Genomic DNA, 11,958 nt, shown 5'->3' with positions numbered 1-11,958 from the left:
GTGGTGGTACATAAGTCTTGGGTATCATGAAAAGAAAGACATTGCTGACCGTAACTCATGAAAAGTCCTAGTGGAGGGTATCGAAATGGACAGGAAGGAGAAAGGGTAACAAGAAGAGATCGCCGGCTAGCAAGAGTGCTGCACAGCGGGCAAAACCACAACGTCAAACTCCTCATCCACACTCTCCTCGCTCTGACTCGCCGCCTCCTGCAGTGCCTTCTTGTCCTCGTCGTACTTGCCACCCACAAAGTCCCACCCATCTCCTTCGAGTCTTGCCCGGAGTCGTTCGAGGTTCGACTTGGCCGCTCGACGGAGCAGCGGTGCCCATTCGTTTTGTCTTTTCGCAGGGGCTGGCTGCTCGGTCTCGAGCTCCCAGTCGTCAAAGTCAGGTAAGATCCATAGGTCGGACTCGGTGCTGTCGTCGGATGCCAGGTTGAGGTTCAGGCATGTGCTTTGGTGGAGCTCCATACGCTGATTATGCTGCAAGCGACTGCGCTTGTTGGTCTGTGGGAGCCAGGAGGGAGGTGCAGAGTTGGGACCGAGTGAGATGCTGCGCTGCGAAATGACGACGGTATCCACAGCGCTCTGTCGCTTTCCAGCCCGGCTTCGAGCTGGAGGTGAAGCGGAAGATGTCAGCGCCGTGATGTCCATGGCGCGTGATGGAAGCATGCCATATACAGCACTGCTTAGGTCGTAGCTGTGACAGGGCTCGTCACGCGAGCGGGTTCCTGAGCGCGGGTCGTCATCCATGGCTGCTTAGCTAGCGAAATAGTGAAGAAGTGTTTGTGGGCACACAGAGAGAAGTGCAATAAAATCGATAACTGAAAGCCACATGCAAGCTGTGCAGCTGCAGATGCGAGTAATGGGTTTGTAAGTGATAGACCCAAGCGATCGGGCGAGAGTGGAGGTGGTTCACGGGCTGGAAATGGCAGCCTGGTGGTGAGCTCGTGAAGGAGTCATGCGATGACGTTGCAGGCTGATGATGCGGTGGCTGTGCTTACTCCGTGCTTTCAGTTGGCGTCAAGAGAGAAGAAATAAGGAGAGGACGCGTGAGACGGTCAAGGAGAGGGTGGATGGAGTTTGGCATGAGATTTATGACAAGTTTGTGAGGCATTCTTGAGTGGATTGTAAAGTGAACACGAATAGGCAAGTGCTGCCGGTTGCGGGTGCGGAGGGCAGCTCCGAGACATGAATGCGACCTGGAGCTCACGTAGCCTTGACAACTGTCGTACCAGGAATGCAGTGAGGTTAGTGAGTGTGGAGGAGAGATTTCACACGGACTAGATGGAGTCCTGAGGATGTGTAGAGGTTGAGACGAAGAAGGTGAAGATGCGCCGGAGCTATGATCCGCCATGGCCCAAGCGCCAATCTCTCCCGCCGCAAGCTTCAATTCTTCAAACTGGCCTACACAGGCCCATCACCCCCCTCGTCGCCCATTCTCATCCCGCTATCCGGAGGTAGCCCATGATGCTGCGCGCCTCCATTCTTCGGGCCAGCCCAGCCGCCAGGCCATTGGCTCGACAGGCTCGCCCGCAATGGCGCCTCGCCCAGCGCTTCTACGCCGACGACAAAAAGCTCAGCGAGACGGCCATTCCTAACCCTGCGCCTACAGTCACTCCCTCCACACCCATCGAAAAAGCCACCATCCCCGCTGCCGACGTCCCAAAGCCACCGCCTGCCCCCGAGACGGTTGCCGCATCTTCAGCATCGCGCTCAGCTCCCGTCATTCAACCTGCAACAACACCCCCTACTGGCCGCGGGACAGCGAGCATAGCACCCAATCCACAGCAGCCGAAGCCCAGGAAGCGACGATACTTCCGAAAGCTCCTGCTGTGGCTGACCATCCTGTCTGGCCTCGGATATGCGGGAGGTGTCTGGTACTCCCTGGAGTCGGACAACTTCCACGACTTCTTCACCGAGTACGTTCCCTTTGGCGAGGACGCTGTCGCATACTTCGAGGAGCGCGAGTTCAGAAAACGCTTCCCCGGCCGCGCTACCCCGGGGAGGTTGCACCCACAAATATCAGGAGAGAACAAGGTCACAATTCCGGTAAAGAGCGGTTTGAGTGCGCGCGTTGCCCAGAAGGAATCCAGCAGTGATCTTGGGGCCAAAGGTCCCCATCTAAGCGCCGTTGACAGCTCGGCCGAGCCAAAGGTCGGCTCCAACACACCACCCAAGGGAACGCAGGAGAAGAAGCAGGAGGCGACACAGCAGGAGAAGCCGAAGACAGTGACTCCCGAGGTCAAGGCTGCGCCAGCTAAGCCCGTTACCCAGCTCGACCACCTCGGCGTACCATCTGCCAACGAGCCTGTCGTCCAGGATGTCGTCAAGATCGTGAATGATCTCATCACAGTCATCAATGCGGATACCGCTCACGATGGCAAGTACAACTCGGCGCTGGACAAGGCCAAGTCTGAGCTTGGAAGGGTCGTCTCAGATATCAATTTGATGAAGGAGAACTTGCAAAAGTCCGCCGAGGAGAAGATCAAAGCCGCCCACAGCGAATTCGACGAGGCCGCAAAGGAGCTTGTGCAGCGATTGGACCATCAAATGCAAGCTCAGGAGACGCACTGGAAAGAGGAATACGAAAACGAGCGAGAACGCCTATCCCAGACGTACAAGGAGAAGCTACGCTCTGAGCTCGATGCTGCGCACAAGGTGTACGAGCAGAAGGTCAAGAACGAGCTGCTTGAGCAAAATATCAAACTGCAAAAGTCATTCACCGCGAACATCCGAGATCGCGTCGAGTCTGAGCGTGATGGACGCCTGGGCAAGCTGAACCAGCTGTCCTCTTCAGTCCATGAACTTGAGAAGCTGACCGGGGAGTGGAACGACGTTGTCGACGCTAACCTCAAGACACAACACCTCGTCGTCGCCGTCGAGGCTGTCAAGTCCGCGCTCGAAACCCAGGCCACACCCAAGCCCTTTGTCACTGAACTCGCAGCCCTCAAGGAGATCGCCGCCGATGATCCCGTAGTCAGCGCTGCTATCGCCAGCATCAACCCTACCGCCTACCAGCGTGGTATCCCCAGCCCAGCGCTGCTAATCGACCGCTTCCGACGCGTTGCTTCAGAGGTCAGGAAAGCCGCTCTTCTCCCTGAAGACGCTGGTGTCGCCTCCCACATCGCCTCGCTCGCTATGTCCAAGGTTCTCTTCAAGAAGTCTGGCCTTGCGCTTGGTGGAGATGTGGAAGCCGTGCTCGCCCGAACTGAAGTGTTGCTCGAGGAGGGTGACTTGGACGCCGCGACACGAGAAATGAACGGACTGCAGGGGTGGGCCAAGGTGCTCAGCAAAGACTGGTTGAGCGAGTGTAGGAGAGTTCTTGAGGTTAGGCAAGCGTTGGATGTTATCGCTACAGAGGCGCGTTTGAACAGCCTACTGATTGACTGAGCGACTTTCTCCTAATAGCCCTAGAGGTCTTGATTCGTAGATTCGCTGATGGGTTGCCTTTTCTTTGTGTTCATAGCCGGCTGTAGTTTGTACGTGTAGCTTATATAAGTCTGTTCACATTCAGCCTCGGGCAACGACCATGGCACAGCATTTACTGGACGAAATTACAACTGCAGCATAGTGAGCGAGCTTGTTCGGGCCACATGGCAGGCCTCCCCCAGGTCCACAACATTATCTGTTAATCTTCTCCTTCAAGGATTTCTTCAAACCAACCAACTCACCATTCACACAACAGAGCCACACACACACACACACACACACACACATGAGATCTTTGGACCAAACTGCAAGTGATGATACATTGGCATGTGAGATGGAAAGATTTGCCTAATCAGCCGCCTTGTTACTTGCAAACTCATCTCGGTATCTGCTTTTATTCGGGAGGTATTCGGGAGGTGATGATAATTAAAACTACATTTCGGGCTAAGATTGAATTAAAGACGTTCTATTTTAAAGTGGCTTCTGCCCATACGTAATATGAAAGTGTACATAAGTATGCACATTTGGATCCCTAACCTCCCTCTTCGCAAGGGCGAGTATAATCTGCAAATCTTCTGCTCTGCCACCTAGTACTTGTGTATAGCCTCTTAACAGGTACGCCTCGAATCCGCCGTCCAAAATCATGATTTGCTCTAGCTTTCCCACAGTTCTCAACCGCTTGGAGCGTGGCCACGGGCCCATGGGGAGCTTGTACACTTCATCCTGCACATTAGAAAAACCCGCGCTGCGCATTTGCTCGGCCCAGCCCCGAGGTGCATCAAGCGGTGCGCCCATTTTCTGTGCGACCTCGTAATACAAGCGTCCAGCTTCCACATAGCCGCTATTGGGCGGGATGGTGTCATCGTCGGTGAGGGCTCCAGGGATTGTGCTTGCTAGCTGGATCCATCCGCCCGGTTTGAGGTGCGTGTATGCCTGGCTAATTAATCGCGGCCAGTCGCGCACCGCTGTCATGAGGTCGCGTCCATGGACAAAGTCGAAATGCGCTTGTCGATACGGCCAATCTTCTTCCACGTCGTCAATTTCAAACACGCAATTCGGTGGCACAAAAGACGGCTGTGTTGCTGCAATATCAACACCTATTATTTCGGCATGGGGGAATTTGTCGGCCATGTCTATGGCCCATATTCCGGTACCGGTACCAAGATCCAGGATACGGCTGTTTCCTGTGTTTAGTTGTTCTTCTGAAATGGGAGCTACAAACAGCCGATCTTTGAGCAGCAGGCTGTATTTGTGGTGCTGCAGGTCATTGCGATCAAGCTCTTTCTCGTCAATGGGCATGCCATAGTCGTGTTTGCCGTACGACGGGTACAGGCGGCCCTCGATTTCTACGCCGCGCCTGACTTCGGACAAGATTGATGATAGAAAGGATGAAGCGTCTGAATCGGCGTATCTGCGGCGATGATGAGCATCAAAGAGAGGCAGACCATGGCCGGGGGACCTACCCTTCATCGGTAGATGCATCGCTCGTATCATCCTGGGCATGAAGCAAGTGATGGCCGCTATTATCCTGGTCATATTCGCTCGACGAGCCAATGCCCGAGTCTACTGCGGATCCCACTTGAGCAGTTGATGCTAGTGACGCTGCTGAAGATTCTGTTGTGGATGCGGCCGCCTCTGCAGTGGCGGATCTTCGTACAGCCTGGGCTTGCTGCATAGTGAAGAGCTTATAATGAAAATGGTCCAAGCAGGACTAATGGCAATGTAGTGCGAAGATCGCTACGGTGTCACAATGTCGTCGACGTCTGGGGTTGTGGGGTTAGGCTCAGGGTTCAGGGTTGGCCGGCTGCATACAGGCGCAGGTACGGTCCGCTGGGCAGGTGCGCTCGGTCGATGATGGTCCGATGATGGTGAGACGAGACGAGACGAGACGAGGGGCACCGTCCCCGCCGTCCCGCCAATCCGTCACTTGCTGACAGCTGCTCTTTTCCAATAACAGCCACCATCTTCACTCTTGAGATCCAGAATAGAATGGCTTCCTCTCCCCCATCCGCGACGACTCTTTCGCTTCTTGATAAGATCGCCGACCTCAGTGACGGACTGAAGAATGGCCGCCAGGGAGCGAGAGAGGGCCTGCTCGACGCTTGTACGAGCCTCGTCTCCGAGATTAGCAACCCCTCGGAGATGATGCTGCGCTTGTTGTGGTCGCAGCCAGCACATATCAGTGTGCTTTGGATGGCCGTAGAAATCAAGCTCTTCCAGGCCATGGAGTCTAGTCCAGAGTCTGGGGAAATCGTGACAGACATTGCGAAAAAGTGCGACAATAACGTGGACCCAGTCTTGGTTGGCCGCATGCTTCGACATCTCGCTGCCATGGGCACCGTTCGCGAGACGGGCCCTCATACATATGCGCTTACTCCAATTTCGAGAGCATTTGCCGAGCCTGCGTACCAGGACTCCATTCTGTACATTGCAGACAACTTTGCGCCAGTACATCAAACTTTGCCTGCGTATTTCCGAGAGAACAACTTCAAATCCCCAGGGTCGGGTGTCGACGGCCCGTTTCAGTATGCCTACAATTGCAAGGGAACCCACTATTTTGAGTGGTTCCAAAAGCGTGATCCCGAGATGGGACGGCGATTTGCCAGCATGATGGAGACTTGGAGTAGAGGGCGACCGCGTTGGTTCTATGAGGAGTACTACCCGGTCAACGAGCGGCTGATTAGCGGCGCCGAGAAGGATACTCCTTTCCTAGTCGACGTTGGAGGCGGCTCAGGCCACGACGTCGAGGGCCTAAGGGAGGCCTTTGAGGGCCAGCTTCCGGGCAAACTCGTGCTGCAGGACAGACCAGAGATCATTGACATTGCGAAAATTGGCGCTGGCGTCGAGGGCATGGCACACGACTTCCTGACCGAGCAACCCGTGAAGGGCGCACGGGCATACTACTTGCACTCCATCATACAGGATTGTAAGTGATTACCCTTTTATAAGACACTCCTTGGAATGTCTTAGGTAGTATTCGTTTCCTAGTAGACAAGTGCTGATGGTGTGGCTGCTTTTAGGGAACAACGAAGTGAACACGCAAATACTGAAGGCCATTGTGCCTGCCATGAAGAAGGGCTACTCCAAGGTTCTGGTGAACGATTTTGTCGTACCGAATCAAGGCGCGCACTGGGCGCAAAGTAAGTAAATATACCTCTAGAGCGGCCATCGCTAACATCAAGCAGCTTGTCTTGATTGGGAGCTCATGGCAAGTCTCGGAGCTCGTCATAGGACGGAAACAGAGCATCGACAGCTGTACGAAGGCGCAGGTCTAAAGATTACCGGCATATTTCAGCACCCGAATAGTCTTGATTCTTTGATTGAGCTTGAGCTTGCTTAGCATGGGTCACTTTAGGATATTCGTTACTAAATCCGGTTGACATGAGAAGCTATCACAACTGTGTATACTGTTTCCCATTCATGAGATCAGCGTTATGTCCTTACGAGGAACGAAGAACGATGACGAATGAGAGACACTATCGAGCTCTTACATGGGCCAGCTGCACGACACTGTGAACGCATGAATGCTATGGCAACGGAGAGGGTGAGTGGTCCACACAATGTCAGCACATTGTGAAGTGACAGGCTAGAACCCCCCAAGGCACAACCTCCAGATGGAACCCAGGTCCTCATAAGCTCTGTTCCACAGACCAATTAGATCTCACAAAGAACTGCAATCCATCGCCATGACCTCCACTATCAACCCGCGGTTGCTCACCATCAATACCGCCCTTGAGACGTGTCGACCATCCCCGGCCAACGAGAAGTGTGCAATTTGCCAGGAGATGCTAACCGATGCCACCCTCGAAGCACAGCCCAAGTCCGAGAGTAAGAAAGATGCTAACCCAGGCCCCTCACAGCAAGCCTCAGCCTCCAATCCTACAGACATGGAAGCCGTCAAGACGAAAGTATGCGGTGACATGCACTTCTTCCACCGCATCTGCATCATCTCGTGGTTCACGTCCACGGTCCCCAACTTGAACTCCTGCCCCATCGACCGCAACCTTCTCTTTGGTCCGCATTTAGTAAGCCAGCCAGAGTCGAACCTACCTACATTCGATCCGTTCCCTGGCCACGACGTCTACTACCATGACACAGACCAGCCGGCACGCGTCAGTTGGCTGCCCAATGATTTCGCTGCGCAGAGCTTCGCTGTCTTTGACAATTTAGATCATGCGGCTCTCTTAGCTGCTGAGACGCTGGATCATGATGTGCTGCAGGCTGCTGCGGAGGAAGAGCAAGCTATGCCAGGCCGTGCGGTCGAAATTGTTGCTGACCCTGAGGGTATCGAATCTGGCGAGCCTATTAGTTCTGACTTGGAAGAGATCTCGTCTGACGAGCATGGAGGGTACTTGCAGGATGCTGCTGAACTTGCCGATCGCAATGCTCGAGGACTCGGCCCAGCCCCTCAAGGTCGTCCTTTCGAGAAGGGTGATGAAGACGCCGATTACTTCATCAACTCCGATCTTGTGCGCTACTTCAGTCATTGAGGTCGGCCTTGATCGCGACTTCTCGCGGTTCCTGATTCGACATCGGACTCGCTCGAGTGTGAGACTGCCTATGATTATACTAATGGAGATGATCTCCTTGGGCGTTCGTACCGATGACTGAGAGCTAGGCTGTGCTGAAGAACTGATCGCTTGTCAATGTAGTCAGTGTAGACTGTCATGCATTTACAGTGAAACTTTTCTGTACAACCCCTCAATAGTTGAGGAATTTGCAAGCTTATATACCTAAACATACTGGTTTGTGGTTTGTAAATCAACCCGTCGTAGTATCAATCAATAGAACTTGTCAATCGAGTATTCTGCAGGTTTGTGAGTCCTGTAAAGATGCTCAGCATACTGGGGAGTGGAGATCCTCTTATGGAGATATTTTCACACGATGATTTGACCATGGCGTAGTGGTCGGCCCCGAGCGATAATTTCTGCTAGCAATTTGGTACTTTTACCTAGGAAATAGATACAATCTCTGCATTCCCCATATCCCGATTCTGTATTTCATGATACTCTGCACAATATGACCCCGATGCAAAGCTCTTCATCCACGCAGGACATAAGCGGTTGGGCGTAGGTGAATGGTAAACACTGCATACAAGGGCCTTCTCTCGCTCAAGATGGCCCATGTACTTGTTTGTTCGAAGGGCTTTCGCGTGGTATGGGCATGTGCTGAGATAAGACAGTGCCTGACAGTGGTCCGCAGACATATCATGTCCAGGAGGCGAATAAATAGGTTGCCCATGAATTATATATCCAGCTTCGGCTGAACTGAATGATACTGTCCACTGCATCTTGCGCCTATACTTCCCTTAGACCCTCTAGTGAAAAGAGATATCCATTCCCTCTTCCTCAAGAGCTAGTTCTTGCGGCAATGCAGCATGAGTGAAATGGGTGAATGTAATATTTGCATCTTTCACCCAAGATGCACCCGCACCCGCACCCGCACCCACACCCGCACGTGCTCCCGCGCTTGCGCCTGACCTCCCCTCGCTTCATATCACAGCCGCTCCACCATCCTCCTCCAAACCTTCGAGCGTATCGACACAACCGTATACGACCACTCAGATATCAACTACACCAATCGACCCACCGTCACATTGCCTTCCCTTATCCCGACCATTGAACTGTACACACCATGGCTCAACAGTCTTCCGACTCTCAACTTCCCATGGCTTCTACGAAGCGCCGTCGCGCACCTGAACCGGACGAGCAGCGCAAGCGGCACTGTCAGGAAGACTCCAGTACTGACCGCAACGTCCGATACGGACATTCACATCTAGCTCGCGACGCTTCTGGGCGGGTCCGTCCTTCAAGTTCCCAGCTCATGTCTCGATATGACTCTTTCAGCCCTCTGCCAGAGCGAGATACCAACCTACGCACACACCAACTACCCGGGCAAGATGCCATCGGCTACGCAGCGGACGTCGCACCCGCAGATGAGGTACCAGCAAGGGGCATTGCGAGTACTCCACAACAGTCGCCCCGTAATGTGACGATCAGGAGCATCCCAGTAGTGGACTTGACAGGCGCATCCAACTGGCTAAACCGCGCGAGCAAACATCCTTGCCAGACCCAGTTGGAAGCCGTGCCCGGGATCCCAGTGGACTTCGTCAAAGACTTCACAAACGAGCCTGCCGCCTACACTCCAGAGGATATCTGGACATTGCGCCACCTGAAAATCCCGGCTCGTCACCGAAAGTATCTTGAGTTCCAGGCACTCGGCGATATCCTGAGGACTCTCACCTATACAGACCAGAAGCTGTGGGATACTTGGGAGCTGGTCAAGTCGAAGACTGAAGAACTCCAACGCGAGGAGCAACTTTGGTACCGCCGACATAAAGATCGCGAGTTTGGAGAGAATTATATCGATAATAATGGCAAGAAGAAAAGGTTGCTTCCCTGGGACACGTGGCTCAAATTCCAGTCCCGGGTGATGCTCATTAACCAAGACGGCACGTACAAGGAGCTTACTGTTCCCGCGCCAGTTGATTTAGATCCTCCGAGTGTGGTGACGGGCGGAAAGCGAGGGATGGAAGACTTGGATAACGGCAATACCCACTTGCCTACCAAGAGGCCTCGCTGCGGTGACAGTAAGGATGATCCCGTCGACTTGACTGAGCAGCAGAAAAGTCGAGACTTACCTCAGCTCCGCTTCGATACAACTGCACGAGATCAAATGCGTCTCCACAAAAAGGGCAAGGGTACTGACGAGCGTCCAATCTACAAAGCTGAGCACAAGGAGGCCCGCACTGGAGCTTGTGCTGATTATGCTTGGATGGCTGAGAACGATGAGATTGAGCAGAGGGTTCAGGAGCAAGACGCTCTTCAACAAGTATCACAAGACCGTGGCTTTACAGACGCAGAAAATGCCCGGTTGGACTATTGGAAGCGAGAGTGGCCTCGCGATGAGGTCTCCCTTCCAGACCACCCTTTAATCAACGTGGAAGATTATACTCCAAACGAAGAGGGTATTTATCAGTGCTTCCACAAAGATTTCAACTGCGCAGATCGCTCTTGCGGTCATGGCTGCTGCGAAAACGGGTATGATGCGAAGGGTTTGAAGAAGGCGATTGCGAAGGCGATCCGGACATACAAGTCACAAGTCGAGCGCATGATTGAGAATGGAGATCTGGACCCGCGCCACAAGTTCTGGACAAACTGGTGTAACGATAGCATCCGAGATATAAAATCAGGGATAACGAAGGAGGAAAAGAAGGAGAGGAAGAAGAAGAAGAGGAAAGGTAGGAAAGGTAGGAAAGCTGTCGTCGAGGAGGCCGAGCACACTCTCAACGATGAAAACTCCACCATTACGGAGGCACAACTGAACTTCCACTCCGTCAATGAGCCTGATGCTGAAGCCGTGGCCGCTGCCGCCGCCGCACTTGCTGACAAGCAAGCATTGGAGCACGAAGAGACGATCAAGGCAAACATGAAGATGATTAACCGGAGCTACCGAGATGCTCGTTTCCGCGAGGAGCGAAAGAAGTACCCTGATTTCGACCTTCTCGATGCTTGGTGGGCGGCAGCTCGCAAAGAGTACCAGCGCCTCCCCCTCACATCAGAGGAACGTGCTTTGCGTGATCTCCCCGGGGGCGATCCATCGCTTTCGGACAAGATTCCGATGACCAAGAAGGCGCCTCTTGCCCAATCCACGCCAGAACAGCCACGAATCGAAGCGTCGCAACAAGAATACCATGAGTTCGATCCTCTCTTCGACGATCCTCCGGTTGGAGTAGAGCCTGGGACTGAAGAGTCTCTACACAGTGAAGAAGAGTTCGACCCGCTGTTCGATGAGCTCCCGGACAACGACGATCCACCCATTGGTGTAGAGCCTGAGACTGAAGAGTCTCTACACAATGAAGAAGAGTTTGACCCGTTGTTTGATGAGCTCTCGGACAACGGCGATCCACCGTTGGACGATGCAGAACTAGACGAGTATATCTTGTAGAGAAGAGGTCCCCTGAAAGACGGGGCAACCAGAGCAAACGGTGAAATTTCCATGTATCTAAAACGCGTTACAGGCAGGTGATAGCGGCGTCTTTCCTATGATGATAGCTGCATCATCCATTTCATCTAGCGCATAATACCCCTTGTCTTTAGCGCTGTTTTCTGCTGGCAAATTGCTAGCACATATACAGGTCTGTAGTTCTATGAAGCCAGTGTTTCAAGAGTTGTCATCTTTTTCAGTGAGGCGGACTGGAGTCACCCGAAGGAGGATGAGGTGGGATGATATGTAGTAGTAGCGATTTGCATGGAGCGGGGGTGGCCGCAAAGGAGTGAGACTCGAGGCTACAAATTAGCGAATGGTGCTTGACACAGCGGCAAGTTGCCAAGGATGGTAACACCTCCGGATTTCGATAGAATGAAACGTCTTTGAGCCTGTTGAGGGTGGCTGTGTGTATTGTTCTGATCCAAAGTTAGTAAATAGTCACTTGCACAATGTCCATTATACATCGCGCCTTCTTTGTTGCGCCACCCCACCACGAAAGAAATGTCGCACGCCTTAATTCTGCGACTGACAAAGGAAATC

The 11,958-nt window shown here is 53.2% G+C and overlaps 6 protein-coding genes across 6 annotated transcripts; 4 read left to right on the top strand and 2 right to left on the bottom strand.

The window, feature by feature from the left end:
* Window positions 1-126: 126 nt before the first annotated feature.
* On the bottom strand, window positions 127-750 carry K460DRAFT_358924 (uncharacterized protein; the record flags this gene model as incomplete). The annotated part of the gene is made up of 1 exon (XM_040932149.1): window positions 127-750. The coding sequence occupies one exon, from the start codon at window positions 748-750 to the stop codon at window positions 127-129; it is 624 nt and encodes a 207-aa protein (XP_040784859.1).
* A 717-nt stretch (window positions 751-1,467) lies between these two features.
* Window positions 1,468-3,390, top strand: K460DRAFT_409709 (uncharacterized protein; the record flags this gene model as incomplete). The annotated part of the gene is made up of 1 exon (XM_040937283.1): window positions 1,468-3,390. One exon carries the CDS (start codon window positions 1,468-1,470, stop codon window positions 3,388-3,390), a length of 1,923 nt encoding a protein of 640 aa, XP_040784858.1.
* Window positions 3,391-3,900: 510 nt separating this feature from the next.
* Window positions 3,901-5,104, bottom strand: K460DRAFT_293015 (S-adenosyl-L-methionine-dependent methyltransferase; the record flags this gene model as incomplete). The annotated part of the gene is made up of 2 exons (XM_040929389.1): window positions 3,901-4,840; window positions 4,893-5,104. The coding sequence occupies 2 exons, from the start codon at window positions 5,102-5,104 to the stop codon at window positions 3,901-3,903; spliced, it is 1,152 nt and encodes a 383-aa protein (XP_040784857.1).
* Window positions 5,105-5,342: 238 nt separating this feature from the next.
* Window positions 5,343-7,122, top strand: K460DRAFT_370269 (O-methyltransferase). The gene is made up of 3 exons (XM_040934124.1): window positions 5,343-6,355; window positions 6,450-6,569; window positions 6,615-7,122. Exons 1-3 carry the CDS (start codon window positions 5,419-5,421, stop codon window positions 6,767-6,769), a joined length of 1,212 nt encoding a protein of 403 aa, XP_040784856.1. The 5' UTR covers window positions 5,343-5,418; the 3' UTR covers window positions 6,770-7,122.
* On the top strand, window positions 7,116-7,919 carry K460DRAFT_358920 (uncharacterized protein; the record flags this gene model as incomplete). The annotated part of the gene is made up of 1 exon (XM_040932148.1): window positions 7,116-7,919. The coding sequence occupies one exon, from the start codon at window positions 7,116-7,118 to the stop codon at window positions 7,917-7,919; it is 804 nt and encodes a 267-aa protein (XP_040784855.1).
* Window positions 7,920-9,034: 1,115 nt separating this feature from the next.
* K460DRAFT_420210 (uncharacterized protein) lies at window positions 9,035-11,376 on the top strand (the record flags this gene model as incomplete). Its single annotated transcript, XM_040938067.1, has 1 exon — window positions 9,035-11,376. Exon 1 carries the CDS (start codon window positions 9,064-9,066, stop codon window positions 11,374-11,376), a length of 2,313 nt encoding a protein of 770 aa, XP_040784854.1. The 5' UTR covers window positions 9,035-9,063.
* Window positions 11,377-11,958: the final 582 nt, after the last annotated feature.

Source organism: Cucurbitaria berberidis (genome assembly GCF_010015615.1).
Source record: "Cucurbitaria berberidis CBS 394.84 unplaced genomic scaffold K460scaffold_5, whole genome shotgun sequence".
Lineage (NCBI taxonomy): Eukaryota > Fungi > Ascomycota > Dothideomycetes > Pleosporales > Cucurbitariaceae > Cucurbitaria > Cucurbitaria berberidis.
Note: the sequence above shows the minus strand (reverse complement) of the source record. Positions and strands in the feature narration are given on the sequence as shown.

Bases quoted from the DNA above. Each gene is read 5' to 3' on its own strand.
- K460DRAFT_370269 (XM_040934124.1), top strand. From the start codon at position 5,419: ATGGCTTCCTCTCCCCCATCCGCGACGACTCTTTCGCTTCTTGATAAG. The intron at 6,356-6,449 runs GTAAGTGATTAC...GGCTGCTTTTAG, and splicing joins GCACTCCATCATACAGGATT to GGAACAACGAAGTGAACACG. The intron at 6,570-6,614 runs GTAAGTAAATAT...AACATCAAGCAG, and splicing joins AGGCGCGCACTGGGCGCAAA to CTTGTCTTGATTGGGAGCTC.